General features: G+C 43.3%; 1 protein-coding gene across 1 annotated transcript in view; it reads left to right on the top strand.

Annotated features, from left to right (window-relative positions):
- The window catches only part of LOC101335064 (phospholipid-transporting ATPase IB), a 233,313-nt gene that overhangs the window by 203,603 nt on the left and 9,760 nt on the right, over positions 1 to 19,950 (top strand). Inside the window, exon 14 of the mRNA XM_073795478.1 lies at positions 19,791 to 19,865. Within this exon, the coding sequence (XP_073651579.1) occupies positions 19,791 to 19,865 (75 nt within the window). The remainder of the gene's footprint in view (positions 1 to 19,790; positions 19,866 to 19,950) is intronic.

A 19,950-nucleotide genomic window follows, 5' to 3' on the forward strand; every position in this document is an offset into this window, starting at 1 on the left:
CTTCGGATACCTATACTTTACTACACATGATTTAACTTTTAGGTACCTCTGTGACCTTACAAACAAAGAGATCTCTTGAGAACCAAACTGGGAATCCGTATTTTCAGAGAGCTGAGAGCTTTTCAAACAGTTGAAAGAGATCTAAGAAATTCACATCTCTGGAGGAAGGATTGTGTCCTCCTTAAGAGCTAAACGTGAAAAACACATGTAATATTTTAAAATTTATTGTTCCAGTGAACATTCACATGCCGTAATTTAAATGATCCATTTTTGCCAATGACTTGGCTTGTATGTGAAATACTAGCTTAAAATGATTAGACAGGTTAAGACTGCTATTTCAAATTAAAACCTGCATTCTTTTGTCCTCTCAAACTTAATCTGTCCAAGAGAGGTGTTGATTCTTTCTTCTCAAAACCTACTCTTGGGACTTCCCTGGCAGTCCAGTGGTTAAAATTTTGCCTTCCAATGTAGGGTGTGCGGGTTTGATCCCTGGTCGGGGAGCTGGGATACCACGTGCCTCCTGGCTGAAAAACCAAAACATAAAACAGAAGCAATATTGTAACACATTCAGTAAAGACGGTAAAAAATGGTCCACATCAAAACAAAAATTAGTTTTAAAAAAACTCAGGGCTTCTCTGGTGGCGCAGTGGTTAAGAATCCGCCTGCCAATGCAGGGGACACGGGTTCAAGCCCTGGTCCGGGAAGATCCAACATGCCGCAGAGCAACTAAACCCGTGCCCCACAACTACTGAGCCTGTGCTCTAGAGAGCCCATGAGCCACAACTACTGAGCCCACGTGCCACAACTACTGAGCCCACGTGCCACAACTACTGAAGCCCGCACGCCTAGAGCCCGTGCTCTGCAACGAGAGAAGCCACTGCAATGAGAACCCAGTGCACCGCAACAAAGAGTAGCCCCTGCTCGCCGCAACCAGAGAAAGCCCATGCGCAGCAACAAAGACCCAACACAGCCAAAAATAAACAAAACAAAACCAAAACAAAACCTCCCTTTCCCCTCCCCCTCCCTCCCCCTCCCCTCCCCTCCCTCCCCCTCCCCCTCCCCCTCCCTCCCCCTCCCCCTCCCCTCCCCCTCCCCTCCCCCTCCCCCTCCCCCCTCCCCTCCCCCTCCCCTCCCCCTCCCTCCCCCTCCCTCCCCCCTCCCCCTCCCTCCCCCTCCCCTCCCCCTCCCCTCCCCCTCCCTCCCCCTCCCTCCCCCCTCCCCCTCCCCTCCCCCTCCCCTCCCCTCCCCCTCCCCTCCCCCTCCCTCCCCCTCCCTCCCCCCTCCCCCTCCCTCTCCCTCCCCTCCCCCTCCCCTCCCCCTCCCCTCCCCCTCCCCTCCCCCTCCCCCTCCCCCTCCCCTCCCCTCCCCTCCCCTCCCCCTCCCTCCCCCTCCCTCCCCCCTCCCCCTCCCTCCCCCTCCCCTCCCCCTCCCCTCCCCCTCCCTCCCCCTCCCTCCCCCCTCCCCCTCCCCTCCCCCTCCCCTCCCCTCCCCCTCCCCTCCCCCTCCCTCCCCCTCCCTCCCCCCTCCCCCTCCCTCTCCCTCCCCTCCCCCTCCCCTCCCCCTCCCCTCCCCCTCCCCTCCCCCTCCCTCCCCCTCCCTCCCCCTCCCCTCCCCTCCCCCTCCCCTCCCCTCCCCCTCCCCTCCTCCCCTCCCCTCCCCTCCCCCTCCCCTCCCCCTCCCCTCCCCTCCCCTCCCCCTCCCCTCCCCTCCCCTCCCCCTCCCCTCCCCTCCCCTCCCCTCCCCTCCCCCTCCCCTCCTCCTCCCCTCCCCTCCTCCCCTCCCCCTCCCCTCCCCTCCCCTCCCCTCCCCTCCTCCCCTCCCCTCCCCTCCCCTCCCCTCCCCTCCTCCCCTCCCCCTCCCACCTCCCCTCATGGTCCACCCTTGTCAATCCCTCAGCCTCTTAACACCACTCTCCCAATTACTTCTTTTTTCTTAAATTTTAAAATTAATTTTGGCCGTGTTGGGTCTTTGTTGCTGTGCGTGGGCTTGTCTCTAGTTGGGGTGAGTAGGGGCTACTCTTCGTCGTGGTGCATGGGCTTATTGCAGTGGCTTCTCGTTGTGGAGCACAGGCTCTAGGCACGTGGGCTTCAGTAGTTGTGGCTCGCAGGCTCTAGAGCGCAGGCTCAGTAATTGTGGTGCAGGGGTTTAGTTGCTCTGCGGCATGTGAGATCTTCCTGGACCAGGGCTCGAACCCGTGTCCCCTGCAGTGGCAGGCGGATTCTTAACCACTGCACCACCAGGTAAGTCTCCCCAGTTACTTATTAAAATCCAGTGGAATTGCCCTCTGTTCTGTTACATGAACAGACTAAACTCCCCTTCCTTTTTAACGGGGCTGATCCGTCTCCCTTTGAAAGGCTGATGTTCTCACCTCCAGCTCACAACACCCTGTTTATTTTCTTCACAGCCCTGATGCTCTGATTTGTATGTTTACTTCCCTATTTCCTGTGTCTCCCACTGGTCCATAATCACCTTGGAGATAAGGATCTTTCTTTTCCCCTAAATCTCCAGCACCTGGAGGAGAGCCCAGTCCATGGTTGGAGCTCCATTAATATGTGTCCAACACATGATCAAACAGTAAGTAGTGAGTTATAACCAAGAGTCAAACTCCTGCAGAGTCTGCAAGAATGAGTCTCTGTGTAGAGCCGTAATTTATGTTTTGCCACAGAGCGGACCGTCTACACCGCCTGCTTCCTGGGGAGCCCACTTAGCCTCCACCATTCGAATGCAATAAAGTTGTTTCAGTTCTGTTCGGTTCTGTTTTTCCTTGGGCTTTGAGCCCCCAGAATTCATTGTCATGGCAGCTTTCCTTCAACTCCGTTGCTCTGTGACCTTCATTCAGTACTGACTTCCGGGAAAAGCAGTTTGTCTGAATGAGGCTCTTGTGTTGTTTCTGAATTTAGCCGTGCTTCCGATCTCAGTGCTGATGAACTGATACAAGATTCTGTTTCTTTGGATAGCAAGTTAGAAATTACAGAGTGAACGAGAGCCCTGACCCTGCCGGTCCATCCTCGTGGGAGCTACCCCCCGTCTCTCATGCCACAACTGAAGTGGAATCCTTGTTTTGGGTCCTTGGCAACCTTGACTGTCCTTAATAGCATTTGTCACATTTGTGGTGACAAAATTAATTGTCCAGGCTGTAGTTGTCCTACCCCAACGTAAAAAACTCCTTGAGGCCAGAGAACACATCTGTCTTTTTTTTTTTTTTTCAGTCACTCTATCTCTAGTAAGCATTCCTTTCCAGCTTTAAAATGCTGACATCTGTGATTCATGGGTCCGTCTTCCAGCAGCAGTGATATGTGACTTTGCTGTGATGTTAAATAAATATGCAGAAAACTCAGATACAGGGACACAAATGGCTCCACGAGAGGACTCAGGTATTAAGGAAGAGGTGGGCTGCAGGGAGAGTGAGAGCAGGCAGGAGAAGCCAGATTGAACCTTCAGTTGCGGAAGTGCAGGCAGGTCGCTTATTTCCTGGGTTGGCTCCTTGAATTTTTTCACAGTTATTGATGCGATTATGGTATATTAATTTATACCCTCAAATCTTTGATGATCTTTTCCAATTTCTTGGAAATATCAAAGAATAGAATTATCACCATCTTCACATTTTATTTCATCCTTCTGTTTTCAGTTTGCCCTGTTAAGTCTTGTTAGAGTTAAGGATCTTAAGGGATGAACTTAATTGTTATACCAAATGTTTGCCTTTTGCCTCACCTAAGAGAAAACAATACCCGTAACTGTATTGAAAGACCTCTCGTCTTTGTTTTTTTCCCTCTTAATTATATAAGCTGTGCTGAGTGGGATGTAATAACATGATTTTAAGTAGATAATTAGTGTGTGGAAGGCACTTGGCAATGAAGTATACAGCAACATCAGTGGTATAACCTTGGCAGTAGAAAAATGTAATCCAAATGTCAATACAGAAATAAAACCAACATCAGGTAGTCAATAATTTGGGAAATAATGTTTCTGGGAAATATAGTCAATTATACTACATTTTCTAATCAAAATAAAACATGTAGTTTACTTCAAACTTAAAAGTCATAGTCCCAGGAGGCATAGGATATGTGTGTGTGTGTATATACATGTATACATTGGGAGTTTGTATATACTTACATTCCATTAAAAATGATAATCCTTCCCCCTACTTTTATTTCTCCTCTGATCATAATTCCAAAAGAAAAGCCCTTTTGGATGTTTCTCCTGGAAATTATCTTTCTATCTCCAGTGAACACGCTTGTGCTCTGTGTTGGCCTGTCTACTTCACACCTTACCTTTGACCTCCTGTTTTGGTAGGTGAGGAACTCCCTCCCATCCAGCCCTGCCCTACCTCCCCTCCTCCCAGGGTAGTTACATCTATCATTTTATTAATGCACGGATCCATGTTAACCGCTTTAAAGTGATGTAAATAACGTTTGCTCTAGAGCCAAGGAGTATGTTAGGATTATTTTTCCTTTCTTGCTTAGGTTTCAGTTTTGCCTGTAGTTTCTAAAAACTATTCTTTTTGTCTCTTGCCCTCACTGAATTCTACATACATTTTTTTTTTTTTTTTCGTGCGGTACGCGGGCCTCTCACAGTTGTGGCCCCTCCCATTGCGGAGCACAGGCTCCGGACGCGCAGGCTCAGCGGCCATGGCTCACGGGCCCAGCCGCTCCGCGGCATGTGGGATCTTCCCGGACCGGGGCACGAACCCGTGTCCCTGGCATCGGCAGGCGGACTCTCAACCACTGCGCCACCAGGGAAGCCCTCTACATACTTTTAATACTCTGCAGAATACTCTCCAGGTGCTCTATCCTATCACGTGTTTCCTTGCATCTCCTGCCCACCTTTCTCTCCCTTCTGAAGCCCTGTCCTCCAGGCTCCATCCAGATCTCTTGTTCTCAGGAGCTTCCTCCTGCTACTGAAATTTGTTTCCTGGACCCCTTGTCATTTTTATTCTCAACTTCTTCACTCGTGTTCCCGATGCACACATATCAGTAGATTCTTAAGAAGTATTACATAGGTGGTGTATTTCTGAGACGTTGGATAACCAGAAATATCTATTCTGTGATTGTATTTGGTTGGTAGATGGGCTGGATATAAAATCCTAGGCTGAAATTCTTTTCCTCTCAGAATTCTATGTATTTTTTTAACTTTCTTCTGGTTGGCTGGAGAGAAACTCAACGCAGTTCTGATTCCCAGTCCATTGTATTTAGACTCCAGAATATTTTTCTGTCTTCTCTGTATGTTTAATGTTCTGAAATTTGCAAAACCTGGGGAACGGGAGGGATCGTCTTTCTTTTATGTGCCTTTTCAACCTAGAGACTGGTTTTCTTTAGTCTGGGAAATTTTCCTGTATTATTTTTTTTTGTAATATCATCCTCCATTTTCTGCATTTTGTCTTTCTATAGCTTAGTCATATATTGAACCTTCTGGATGTATCTCCCAAGCTGCTTATATTTTCTTTACTATTACTCTGTCTTATTCTTTGCTCTTTTAGAGATTCCTTGTCTTATCTGCTAGCCCCATTATTGAGGTTTTTAAAAAATATTAATCTTTTTATTTCTTTAATTTACAAGTGCTTTATTTCTTTCTCCCCCTACTTTTTTTAAAATAAATTATTTATTTATGGCTGCGTTGGGTCTTTGTTGCTGCACACAGGCTTTTCTGTAGTTGCAGCAAGCAGGGGCTACTCTTCCTTGTGGTGCACGGGCTTCTCATTGCGGTGGCTTCTCTTGTTGCGGAGCATGGGCTCTAGGCGCGCAGGCTTCAGTAGTCATGGCTTGCCGGCTCTAGAGCACAGGTTCAGTAGTTGTGGTACATGGGCCTAGTTGCTTCGTGGAATGTGGGATCTTCCCGGACCAGGGCTCGAACCTGTGTCCCCTGCATTGGCAGGCGGATTCTTAACCACTGAGCCACCAGGAAGCCCCTCTCCCCCTACTTTTAGAGTAACATTCCGATCTTAGTTTATAGGTGTAATATCTTCTCATATTTCTTTGAGGATGTGAAATAAAATTTATTTGAAGTTTTCTTTTGTTCCTGTATTTTTCTCTATTTTGTCTAGGTTTTTTTTTCTGTTTTTTGAAAGTTCTTCGTAGAAGCTCCAATATGTGGTTTTAGACTTTCTTTAATTAGCTCTTTTATTTCTTATTTACATATTGTAACGTTCATCAAATACTGTAAACATTGAAACACTGAATAAATTAATACATTTCAGATGACCATAAAATTAAAGTACGCTCGTAGTAATTTGGCCCTGCAGTGAAAGGTGACAGCATTTTCCATGGTTTATCACATTTATTTTCCTCTCCTGAAAGAATTTCCCAAAAAAGTTATAAAAATAACTGAGAACAAACTTCTTAGCAAATCTAAATATTGACAAGCACTGTGCCCGTCCCTTCATATCCTGTCGTGAAAAAGGGTTTTCTATTGTGCGAGTATAAAGAACGCATCATTATTACCATGTACGTGCATACATCCTTGGATAGCAATCAGGAGGGCTTTCTGTGGAATGAATTCTTGAATTTTTCCCAGCTGTTAATAATTAACTGTGTTATAGATAAGATTCAAGTTAAATTGTATATTAGCTTATTTAGTGGAAGTCTAAGATTGACAAGTATCTGTAGCAAGAAAGGCTATTTTGAGAATTTAACTCCCCATAAAATACATACCAGGCTGTAATTAGTGCCGTCAGTACTTGCTGTTTCTCTGTCTACATTAGTGTTCTAGGCATGTTAGCAAGACTGAAAAATATTTCTGCTGGTTGTTAGACTGTTATTCTGAAATCATAAATACATACACTTAAACTAGACGAGTTGCTGTACCGATGCCTCAAAATTATTTTAAATTACGTTCTAAACGTGAATAATGCCATAATTAAACAAAAGGCGATAAAATGCTATCAGAGTCGTTTGATTGCTTTGAATTTATTGAGGAAATATTCCTTCTGAAAATAAAAGCTGAGAAGAGGGGGAAGAAAAAGGAAAAAGTGTTCAAGGAGGTTTTGCACGTGAGGCTGTAAGTCTCATTCACCAGCGTCACTCTCCCCTATACTGACACCTTCGTAAGGCCTGGGGCACCTCTGAGAGAGGTGACGCTTCTGTTGATATTTCCCGTTCTCATTCATTCAGAGATCCTGAGATTACACCTACTGAAGCAGCTCTCAATGTGGGGCATTTGAGGAAGCTGCCACTTGTCAGGGCCCCAAACTGATCGTTAGGAACTTTGAACATCACAGCTGGGACAAAGGGCAGGGTAGGCGACTGCTTTTACAAAGTGCGGCATGATTTCAGCTTTTGTCTCATGTGGTGTTTGCTATGATTGTACAGACAGGGTTGTTGGACTCGCTTGATCTTATCTGTAACCTTTTTCCCCATAGCTCTCTGCCACGACCCCCAGAGCAATGGTTCTGGACCCGGCTTTGTGCCTTGCTCTGTCCGGTCATGTATAAGTGAAGGCCTCTGGGTAGACTTCCAGAAGTGCCTGGCCCGTGAATAAATATTTACTTAGGGTTAAAATAAATGAGCTATAAACTTGAAGTACCATTTATAAAATTTAATGCACAGTGCCTCTGCTTCGCTTCTGTCTTTGGCCCTTGATCTGTAAATGTTGCTGTCACCCAGAGCCCCGTCCATGGATTTCCTCTTTCTTCCTGACACAGTGTCCCTCCCTGGATGACTTCTTCTCCCGTCGATGTGATTACTATCTATTTACTAATATCACAAACATTTTCCTTATATAGCTTCTCCCCTGAGCATCAGCCTTGCACTGTGAATTTCTCCCTGGAGAGCCCCCAGGGCTCTCACACGCCCCCAAAACAAACTCGTCTTCCGCCCTCTCACCTCCAAGCTTCACCTCTGGTTGTGGTCGTTGGTTACTAACCATTAGGGAAATGCAAACCAAAACCACAGTGAAATACCAATTCACACTCATTAAGATGGCTACTTTTTTTTTAAAAAAAAGACACAGAAAGTAACAAGTGTTGGTGAGAAGATAGAGAAATCGGAACCTTTGTGCCTTGCTAGTGGGAAAGTAAAGTGGTGCGGCCACTGTGGAAGACAGTATGGAAATTCCTTTAAAAGTTGAACACATAGCATTACCGTATAATCCAGCAATTCCATTCTGGTCATATGCCCCAAAGAATCAAAAGCAAGGACTTGAACAGTTACTTGGACATCAGTGTTCAGAGGAGCATTATTCACAGTATCCAGAAGGTGGAAGCAACACAAGTGTCCATCGGCGATTGAATAGATAAGCAAAACGTGGTCTGTGCATACACTGAAGTACTATTCAGGCTTCAAAAGGACTGAAATTCTGCTAATTGCTACCCCATGGATAAACCTTGAAAACATTATGCTAAGAGGCATAAGGCAGACACAAAAGGACACATATTGCCTGATTCCATTCATATGAAGTAACTGGAATAGTTAAATTCAGAGAGACAGAAAGCAGAACAGTGGTTACCAGGGACTCGTGGGAGGAACGAACGAGCAGTTGCTGGTTATGGGAACCCTTTCAGCTCGGAGCGATGAACAAGTTCTGGAGATGCGGTCATGATGATTTTACAACAGTGTCAGTGTACTTAATGCCACTGAACTGTACCCTTAAAAACGGTTCAAATGGTAAATGTTATGTACATTTTACCACAATAAAATAAGTAAAGCTATACTGAGCGAGTCTTTTCAGATACGTAGACACACAGTTTTCACATTTCTCTAGGGCAGTGCGTGCAGCGCTGTTCGCAACCTTGAAGAACAGCTGTCCAGTGTCCTTCAGAGTCTGAAGCCAGCCCTCTCCTCTCACTTCATTATCCTTGTTCTGGCCACCTGGAAATTCACAGCTGCTATGATTACATACAAGTCTTTCCTCTGCCTTTAATAGTCCTCTGCCCCCATGAGCTGATGATGGAATCTGACACTTCCAGACCCAGCTAGTACCTACCACCTTGGGGAAAGCTGTGGTGAGTCCTATAGACAGAACCCATTTCCCAAAGAACTTTCCCATACTTGTGATTCATCCCAAACTTGTCCTCAACCAGAGTGAGGTCTTTAAGGGCAACGACGGTGTCTGCTTCACCTTTGTGACTGCTGCACGTAGCACAGCATAATTTGAAGCAGGGTCTTAGTAAACAGTTCGATAACTGAATTTTAAAAATGCATATGATTTTTCTAATCCTTCTCTGAGAGAGTAGACAGACCTTTTCCCCCACTTTCCAGAACAAATAAATAAGGAAAAGAAATGTCACACCTCGCCCAGGTTGCAGGCATCAAGTGGCTGAAGGGGATGGAGAGACGGTATCAGAAGTCTTGCCTTCTTACATCCCTGGTCTTTGGAGCCAGGCATTAAATCTTACCATCCATATGTTAAGAGCATTCCTTTATTGGTTATAAAACACACGTTCTCAGATATTTGCCATAGGTCCTATCCATGAACGGAATGATCTTATACATATTTCTGCTACCTCTTCTGTAATTAACCCCCTGCCACTGTTCCAATACCAGGAGGTTGGAAACAACTGTGTCATTAATGGACGAGAACAGATCCTAACCAGTGATCCCAGATGAAAGCTTCATTATTTCATTACTAGCCTCCAGGGCGATTTGGTCTCCTAACACTGGAGCACGGGATTTGGGCTGAGAGTCTGAGCCTTGAACTATTAAGAAATGTACGTAGTCCTTGACACAATTTGGAGCAATTACATTCTATTGTGCCAAGAATTCCGTATTAAAGATCGATTTAATTGTGCGTACTGCATCTGGTCGGTATTATGATCTTTTATGGGAAGGAAACACGATTCTGTATTTACCTGATGGTCCGTAGGATAAGCATGTCATTTGGTAGCCCTGAAAAATTAAGGAAACATTGAAAGTGTTTACGAGATTTCCCTTTACTAACTTGTGGGACTTTTGAGCTGTAAGATTCAACGTCTTACATCGTTTGGGATTTTAATGGAAAAGAAAATGTTTCAGCTGAAGCAAGAAAATTTCTACGTGCGCATCATATGTTATATTTATTTGCATGTGATATTCCTCTCTTATGCTTTTGACATTCTAATCCCTTTAAACATAACTTAGATGGTCATGTTAGTATGAATTGGTGTTTTTTTATTCAAAAAATCTGGATAATGAAAGGTGAGAGGCTTACTTTTGTCTGCTGGGTCGATTTCAACCATATTTAGCCAAGGACTGTGAGATTTCAGCTTAAAATATTGCAGGGAGATGTTTTTAAAACCAGAGTGATTGCATTTTGTTATGTGGTGTGTTTTTCAAAGGCATTTATATCTTAATCTGAAAAGGAGCCTTAGCTTCCTTCCATGGCATTGGAGGCGTAAGAATGAGATCAGTTTGTTAATAAGTGTTTTTGAACTGCTGACGTGCTTATAGTTGTGAAGTATTTTGCTCCTGTCACAGTCTTAAACTGTCAACAGCCTGGTTAGTTGCCTTAAATATTGATTGGGTTCTGAATCGCCTTAACTTGTTTTTTTTTAAAGTCACTGATTTGTTAGGTAGGGTCTACTGTGACTAACTATAACAGTCTGTCAAACACCTATCTGGTAGCAGCCACAATATCTTTGTCTCTGTGCCCTGATTTCCTCATTTGTGAAATGCAGACCATGCCTATTTGTTAGGGTTGCTAGGAGCTTTAAATGAGATACTGCGCTCCATTTAGAAGGTTCTGCTCGAAGATTCTGTGCAGAGTAGGCGTTAAATACACATTAGCTTTTATCATCCTCATCAAAAACAACAATGACGGTTCTGTAGTGTGTGGTTTTCTTTCCATTCGTTCATTAAAAATGGAAGTTTGGGAAAGGTGTGGGGAGGAATAAATTAGGAGTTTGGGATTAACAGTACTCTCTATAAAGTAGATAATCAGCAAGGACCTACTCTATAGCACAGGGAACTCTACTCAATATTGTGTAATAACCTATATGGGAAAAATATCTAAAAAAGAATAGATACACGTATATGTATAACTGAATCACTTTGCCATACACCGGAAACTAACACAACATTGTAAATCAGCTATACTCCAATATAAAATAAAAAGTTTTTAAACATGAAGCTTGGGGGGGCGGGGGCGGGGATTAAGGAAGCTGCCCTGATCACGTAGCAATTCAGTGAATGGAATTGATATAATCTCTGGCTGCATGCATCTCACAAATGGGGGGGTATACAGGTAACAAGGCAACAGAAAGTACCGGAGAGAAATGAACACGGTGAAGTGACAGAGTAACGAGGCCTTCTCCTCTACATAATTCTTGAAAGGAGTGCTTCTTTGTTGGATGGTAGCAGTGTATAAAGTAAAAGTAACTTCCTCTCAGCTGCCTTTATTTCTGCACTAGTAGTAAGTAGCTTCCATGCTTTTCTTTGCATTCATGAAAATACGTAAACATGTGGCATTTTTGTTGTGGTTTTACAAGAAACAAAAAATGGATTCTGTACCCGTTACTCTGTAACTTTCTTTCTTGCGTTGGTTTGCCTTGAAAAAATCCCTAGAAGTTTTGTAAGTATGTGGTGTTTGCTGCTAGCATTGGGCCTGTCCAGGACTGACCCATAAAGAAAAAACTCTCCAAAGATTTCAGAGACGAACCCGGCCTGTTTATTACCACAGTCTTCATTTAACTCTGGCCACTCAGTCCCATATTTATGGGGCAAAAGATACTGGAGGGGGGCTTCCCTGGTGGCGCAGTGGTTGAGAGTCTGCCTGCTGATGCAGGGGACACGGGTTCGTGCCCGGGTCCGGGAGGATCCCACATGCCGCGGAGTGGCTGGGCCCGTGAGCCAGTGCTCTGCAATGGGAGAGGCCACGGCAGTGAGAGGCCCGCGTACTGCAAAAAAAAAAGATACTGGAGGGGAAGTTCCTAGGCTATCTTGCTACTACTGTTATTTTTGTGCTGTTACTATTTTTTAATTTCTGATAATCCTTACCCTATAATAGCATCCTGATTTTTCTCCCTTAATTTCCTGTCTACCTACCTAATGACTTAACCTAGTCACTTTGCCTTTTGTTTTGTCAATCTCATACTGTTTCTCTGGCGTACATTCCTTCATTTACATACATATAGATTTTACATTTTAAAAGACAGGATTGCTGCATTTATCCCCTAATAAAGAACTTTAAGGGGTTTCCCCCTATGCTTTTTGTTTTGTTTTGTTTTGTTTCCCACTGTTACCAGTACTGCAAAACAAGATATGTTTTTATATACAGGTGCTTTTATTTATGAGAAATGAACTTCTAAAAATAGAATTTCTAGATGAAGTGTATGCTTCTTTTTTATCCTAATGCATACTGCCAGATCGAATTCCAAAAAGATTGTAGCCCTTTGACTTTTAAACAGATATCTTTAATCAGCTCAGACCTGACTGCATATCACTAGATCATGATGTTGCTGCCACTTTAGTGAGAAACCGAATGGCTAATTTATTTAATTACTCTCTGTAGGGTACTTTTCCACTTCAGTCCTCTACCGTGGGTCTTGGAAGAGCCGAGTAAATTGAGGAACAGTTCCCCCCATTCCCGGATGAAGCAATCATCCAAGTATGTGGCTGGGAGCTGAGAATCTGAGTGGCAGCAGGTCCAGCTGCCAATGTGGTACAGTGGCGGCTGGGACCCCTAGACAGGAGTCTGTGCAATTAGCCGGGACGGTTACTGCATTTTTGGCAGTGGGGCAGCAGTTAAAGCAAAAAAAGGATCTTTTTCCAAGAAGGAAAAGCCATTTAATAAGTTTGGGTCAGTTCGCTCATAACAGCGCTACATTTGAGCAGGAGAAACCCCAGGAGCTTGGCAAACCATCACTACTGGCCAGTATTCCTCCCAGCTCACAAGTCTGAGGCCGTCCGGGCAGAACCTGGCTCTCTGCTTTGACTGTATCCATTTAATAGCATTCCTAGTTAACAGAGTGAAAGCAGAGGAATCTTTGCCCCCTTAATCCAGAAAAGTAAGATTTAGTGTCTGTAGAAGCCGTGGTCCGAGTAACCGCACAGCAGAGGGGGCGGGCAGTCTGTCTGTATCGCGGACTGTGTGCTTGGGCACGCAGCTTGAAACCGTGGTCCTCCAAAAATGACATTGATGTTCATGAATGGCGCAATGCTTTCTTTTTTTGTAGATGAATCAACATTTGTATATGATTAACCACTGTGAAAGTCTGATTTTATAGTGTGTCAGGGAGCCATCGTGTACCTGTCCTGTGAATAAGTAAAGTAAAAACTCGGTACGTTTACATAAATATTTTAAAATACAGTGCGTTCTCCTACTTTTTCCATTTCACCTAGGGAAATCTTGCCAAAATAAAATCAAGTTTGAGTCTCTACAGTGTAAGAGAAAACCAGCTCGTGGATTTTGAAATTAGAAGATGAATTGTGTTTGTTTTGTTTATTTAGGTTTTAATTTTTTCTCTCCCAAATAAATCTTTCCAATGAAATACACAGGTCTGATCACCTAATGATGGATTATTTGAATGAAGATTGAAATTGAATTGGAAATGTTGAAAATTAGCTGCCTTATACTTTTCAAAAAGCCGCAGCACCTGCAACTGATAAAAATTAGGACAAACATATCAAAAATCTTTGAAGAAACATGTGGTCCAGCCAGTGCCAACTTGGACAGGATCAGAACACTGGCTGCTTAGAGGAAATATCTCAACATTCAGCTAATCAAGGATGTTAATCTGAAGTAAAGATTAAAAATTGTGACATGGTTAGGATTGCTCAGAGCAAAGGTTAATGCTGAGAAAGAGAAGCTTGATTTCTTAGGATCTTTTCCCCTCACTGTGTATTTTCAACAACTAGAATGTCATAGTTATATGAAATTCACTCTCAGTCTTTAAACTGATTTCTCATTAATAATTTATCAAGATCTATTTCTGGTTTAGGGATCTAGTTTTGTCAAGGTCTGCATTCACATGCATTGCTACCACGGCCTCTGAAGAGTAAGACCTGTGGTTCTATGCATGAGGCGTCAGGCCAGAGAGTAATTACTCGAAAAGAAGCGAAGATTTCTGAATCCTCACCCGCTACACACAGATTTAATCATGGCTTCCTGCAGTCTGTCCCATGGCGTTATTTTGCTTATAACAAACACGTTACAACATTATTTCGAAGTTTTATCAGGTTGACCTAATGAACCTATTTCTTTCATCCAGGGTTTCTCAATAGTGGCACCCTTGACATCTTGGACCAGATAATTCTTTGCTGTAGGGAACTCGCCTGGGCATTGTAGGGTATTTAGCAGAATCTTTGGCCTCTACCCTCTGGTTGCCAACAGCGCCCTCAAAACAGTTTCCAGACACTGTCAAGTGTCTCAAAGGCAAAATCAACCCTAGTTGAGAATAACTGCTCGCAACAGTTATCTAAATAAAACATGAACGTGTTTAAAAAGTTCAAAATAGTACGAGAGGTATGAGTGAGTCTCCATACTACCACCTAGAGAACACTTCTGCTCCCTCAAGATAATGAACGTGAACAGTTTCTCATGGGTCTTCCGGAAAGTCGCCATGCGTATGAGAGTGTATACACCTGCTCTGCATAATCATGACTACTCAACATCTACCTTGATATTTTTCATGTAATAATATATCAGGGAGAGTTCTGTATTACCATGCTCACACACCTATATTGCTCTTTTTAATGTCTACATAGTATTTCATCGCTGTGGATGAATTATATCCATTTAACTAGCTACCAATATCCATGCAGGTTCTAATTTCTTATCCTTCCAAATAATGCCAGGGTAACATCCTTGTATTTTTATGTTGAATACTATGTGATTATAGCTATAGGATATAGAGTATGTTCCTAAAAGTTGGAATTGCTGGGTCAAAGGAAAAATATATTAAACATATTTGTGGACAATGCTGTATTACCATCTGGGTATAAGGGTAGCTGATTTCTCTGGTTATCAAGCTTTTAAATCTTTGCCCATTTGTTGGGTGAAAAATGATATCCCGGGCTTCCCTGGTGGTGCAGTGGTTGGGGGTCCGCCTGCCGATGCAGAGGACGTGGGTTTGTGCCCTGGTCCGGGAGGATCCCACATGCCGCGGAGCGGCTGGGCCCGTGAGCCATGGCCGCTGGGCCTGCGCGTCCGGAGCCTGTGCTCCGCAGAGGGAGAGGCCACAGCAGTGAGAGGCCCACACACTGCAAAAAAAAAAAAAAAAAAAAAATGATATCCCTTTGTGTGTGTGTTTCATAAAAAGTGAGATTTCCTACATTTATAAGTGGTTTTGTGTCCTGTGATCACACTGCCTCTATATTCTTTCCCTGTTTTCCTAACAGCTTGTTGGCATTTTCTTTCTTATTTGTAGGAACTCTTTATATAGTAAGGAAATTAGATCTTCACAGACGTTACAAATGTATGTGTACTGTTTATTCATCTTCTTTCAACTTTATTAATATTTTTTGCTATAGAAATGAATTGTTTCAAATTTATTCCTCTTTTTGTTTGATTTCTGAGTTTGTCATACAGAGAGTCAGTTTCACATACAAAAAATAACTTTTTTTCCTGTTTTCTCCTAATGCTTTGAGTTAGTTTTTTATGGTTAAGTGTTCAAGCCATCTGTGATTAGTTTGAGTATATGGAGTGAGACCACGATACTCTACAGGGATAAATTTTCCTATACAGAATGGTAATTTATTATATGTTAAAGGGTATTTCAACAGAGTGAGATAAAGGTGGTTTATTAACCAAGCGCTGTTGACATAATTGCCTCACATTTGGGTACAAGGTAATGAAGCTGGATCCGATATACTTGGTGCTTGCAGGGAAGCAGTGGAGGGCCACTGCAGCTCCATGAGGAAAGGCAGTGACCTCAGAATGGCGGGCGAGGGCCTTGTCCACTGTAGGGCTTTGTAAGTTAGGGTCATGAATTCAATCTTATTCGAATAGTGTTTCTTTTTCACATTTCTCTTGTACTTAGCATATATTTGGGGGTTTATATTTTTATCCATTCAGCATTTTTAAATGTATTATTAATATAACACATATTTGGTATTACTTCTGTCATCATATTTCATGTTATGTTTTCAACTCTTGATGTTTCCTTGGTTTCTACCTTTTGCTGAAATTCTCGTCATGCTTTATTTCCCTAAGGACTTGTGAACATCCACGCTGACTTCTGGTGTTGTCTACTGTGCCCGAGAAACATGAAGCCAAACTTGACTTTTCCCCTCGTAGGCTAATTGCTTTTTCTGCCTGAATATATTAAAAAACTGATCCTATAAAATTTTAAAACTCATTAATTCATGTATCAGGTTTTGTGTGGTTGTTGATCTTTTGGTGGCCTTTGTTTTGTTTCCTGGAGACAAAAGGTGTCTTCTCTATTTATTGGCTGATTAAGGTTTTAGAATATTTCAGGAATTTTTCTTCTATTATATCTTCGAACATTTGTTTCCATGCTTTTTTTTTATACCTTTTAAAAAATAAATTTATTTATTTTTGGTTGCGTTGGGTCTTCGCTGCTGCGTGCGGGCTTTCTCTAGTTGCAGCGAGCGGGGTCCTCTCAACGTCATGGCCTCTCCCATTGCAGAGCACTGTCTCTAGGTGCGCGAGCTCAGTAGTTGTGGCTCACGGACTCCAGAGTGCGGGCTCAGCAGCTGTGGCACATGGGCTTAGCTGCTCTGTGGCGTGTGGGGTCCTCCCGGACCAGGGCTTGAACCCATGTCCCCTGCATTGGCAGGTGGACTCCCAACCACTGTGCCACCAGGGAAGCCCTCTCCTTTGTTTTTTTTTTTAAGGTACACCTTTTGGGGTTTTTGTTGTTGTTATTATCTTTGGAAGGCAGTCAGTTTCTCTTAAATTCAATGTTAACTTTCGTTCATTGCTCAGTTTTCTCGAGCCTGCCCTACCCTACCCTGACTGCTTTCAGCAGTGTCCATTCTGGGTTTTATTTCCATGGCCTTAATCTGTCACATCGACCTTTCCTTATCTGTTTCCTTCTTTGATATCTTACACATCTCATTTTAGCTCTTGTTTCAGTGAAAGACCACATATTCTTCAGCTCTTTTCGCCTCGTCAGGAGCATTCAAAATATTTTTCTGTGCTTTGACCTGGTTCTTTCTGTGGAGATTGTTTCATATTATTATCATTTATTTATATGTCACATTCTTCTGTTTGTATTTTTTCTTTGTTATTTTTTGATGATGTCTAGGGGAGGGGGCTTCACAGTTTTTTCAGAACGCTTTCTCATCAGTGTCTGTCTCTTCCGCACTGGTCACCTGTCACTCTGTAGTGATGACCACCTCCCTCGCCACCATTTCTTCTCCTCAGCATGCCTCACAGGGAATGTCTGTGCATCACAGGTTTCCTGTTAGGTGAAGTTGCATTTCTTTCTTTTCACTTTGCCTCGACTGGTATCAGCTGAGTTGATTGTGCTCTTTGCTCGGTCCCGCGCCCTGCCATTCTCCTCAGTCACCTCTGGGGGGAAAGGCATCTGTGTGCGCATTGCCCTTGAACTGCGGTTTGCCTGCTGTGTAGAATTGGACCAGGGACCTCAGCCGTGACTCATACCTACCTCTGTATCTCACCCTCTGAATAAGCGCTGATTCAGCTCTTTCTGGGGTGGTTCCACCTCTTTGTTGGAAACCTTTTCCCTCGGAAGGTTTTGTCTTCTATTGACATCCTCCCTTGATTTGATCCTACTTCATCATATTTTTCAGCCTCTATTCTATGTCATTTGTAGTTTTAATTAAGGCTATCTCATAATTTCCTTGAAAATAACTTTTCTATTTTCAAGTGTTTTCCTGCTTTCTATTGATATTAGGGAGGGGAGGACAGTAAAAATAGTACTACTCTACCTTCAGCAAAAGGCACTGCATTAACTGAATTAAGCAATAAGATAGTTGTGTTCAGTAGATATTTATCAATGTTCTCTGTATTGTCTGAATAGAAAAGTATAACACAATCTTGGGAAAATTAGATTAAGACCCTTGAAGCACTTTGTCAGTATGCTTGAATCAGGTGTGGACCTGGACTGTCATTGCACTGAAAGTTTGGTTGGAGTACTGATTGCCGAGACCTCATGTGATAGGGAGGCCGTGCAAATAAAATTGTTGTTTGGGGGATGGCTAATATTTGAATAGGTGTGGTGACAGCATTCTGAGTGCGGAGCAGAGCACAAACTTCTGATTCTTAGTTCTCCACCAATATTTCTTCACTGAGAATAGCCAGGCCTCATGGGGACCTCTGGGGAGGTAGTTGAAATGAAGAGTACATAGGAGTGAGGAAGGGTTTTTGAAGGTCAGCAAGCTTATCCTAGATTTCGGAGGGATCCCTGGTAGTCCTTTGAATGAGGGAGCGAGATGATGAAAAGCTGTGCTAAGAAAACTCTATCTGGCGGTTGAATTGAGGTATTTCGTTCGATCCCACTGGGACATGGTGAGTGAGTCCCTGTTTGTACCGCGCATCCTACTGGGTACAGTTGTGCAAATCTGGGAACAATTCCTGGCTCAGGAAACTTAGTCTGGGGGAGCCAAGAAACTGACTTAGAAAAATCTGACTTAGTAAAATGTCAGTAGCAGAGTTAATCTCAACCCAGATTATTATGGGGTGGCTGTTCTGTGTTGCCAGAGTCCTTCCACTGTAGTAATGGGTTCAGTCTGTCATGATGTTACGCCACTAAGGTGGATTCTGTGATTAGCGTGGGGTACATTAAAGACTACCCCACATCACCGGGATCCTGCTGTATCATATAAATTCAGCTGAATTTTAAACAGCGGCGTTTTGTATCCCGTATTTCTGTATTTACTTTTTTCTAAATCAGGTTTCCATTCAGCCTCCTTATGGCTCGCCCATCTTCTGCTTCACTCTCACCACCTCCATATCTTCTCCTAATTATACCTGGTAATGGTTCCTTCTCTAAGATAATTTTTTTTCTTTTATAAATTTATTTATTTAATTTATTTATTTTTGGCTGTGTTGGGTCTTCGTTGCTGCACACGGGCTTTCTCTAGTTGCGGTGCGCGGGCTTCTCATTGTGTTGGCTTCTCTTGTTGCGGAGCACAGGCTCTAGGCGCGCGGGCTTCAGTAGCTGTGGCACACGGGCTCAGTAGTTGTGGCGCACGGGCTTAGTTGCTCCGCGGCATGTGGGATCTTCCCGGACCAGGGCTCGAAGCCGTGTCCCCCTGCATTGACAGCAGATTCTTAACTACTGCACCACCAGAGACATCCCAATAATTTTTTTTTTTGTCGTTCGTGTCCCTGGCACTTTGCTCTGCAGTTGTTTTTATGTCAGTCTTGCCTAATCAATTAGAATTATGGCCTACTTGAAGATATAATCTGTACTTAATTTATTTATACATCCCATGTTACTCCAAAAGATGATTTGAGCATGTTGCCCTTTGCTGAGGTGGTGGACATTTGATTAAGGAGGGTCAGTATTTTATGCGCTAAGAACACACATGACCAACAGAGGAGTTTCTGTGGTTTTTTATTTATTTTTATCTATTTGAAAGTCCTACAAAGATAAATCATATTTATCGAGTCAACTTTATAGGAGAAAGAACATGAAGTTGAGACCCTTCCAGTATTGAGAAAGTGTTGACACAAAACATATTAGATGTAAATTAAACATAAACTGCTTTTCTGTAAATATGTACGTGCTACCTCTTAAAGTCGATGTACGCCTTAAATTTTTGTTAAAATATTGGTATTTGTGATACTGGGAATCTGTATTTTGTGAAAGAGCCACGGCTGCAATCCTCTGGTGCTTTATCTCGCAGCAGCTGTGTCCAGCTGGTGGTCCACATTCCCCACCACGCCTTCGGTGAATGGAAGCATTTAGGTCCATATTGATACAAAACTTCATGAACTTTTTTCTCTTTCAGCTTTGGTTCGCCTTCGTTAATGGATTCTCTGGGCAGATTTTATTTGAACGTTGGTGCATTGGCTTGTACAACGTGGTAAGCATTCTCCACTTCTCTCTGATGGCGTGCAGAGCTAAACTGTTTGTGTCTGGGAAGTGTACCTAAGTCCCTCATCTGCCTC

This window comes from Tursiops truncatus, chromosome 18 (genome assembly GCF_011762595.2).
Source record: "Tursiops truncatus isolate mTurTru1 chromosome 18, mTurTru1.mat.Y, whole genome shotgun sequence".
Classification (NCBI taxonomy): Eukaryota; Metazoa; Chordata; class Mammalia; order Artiodactyla; family Delphinidae; genus Tursiops; species Tursiops truncatus.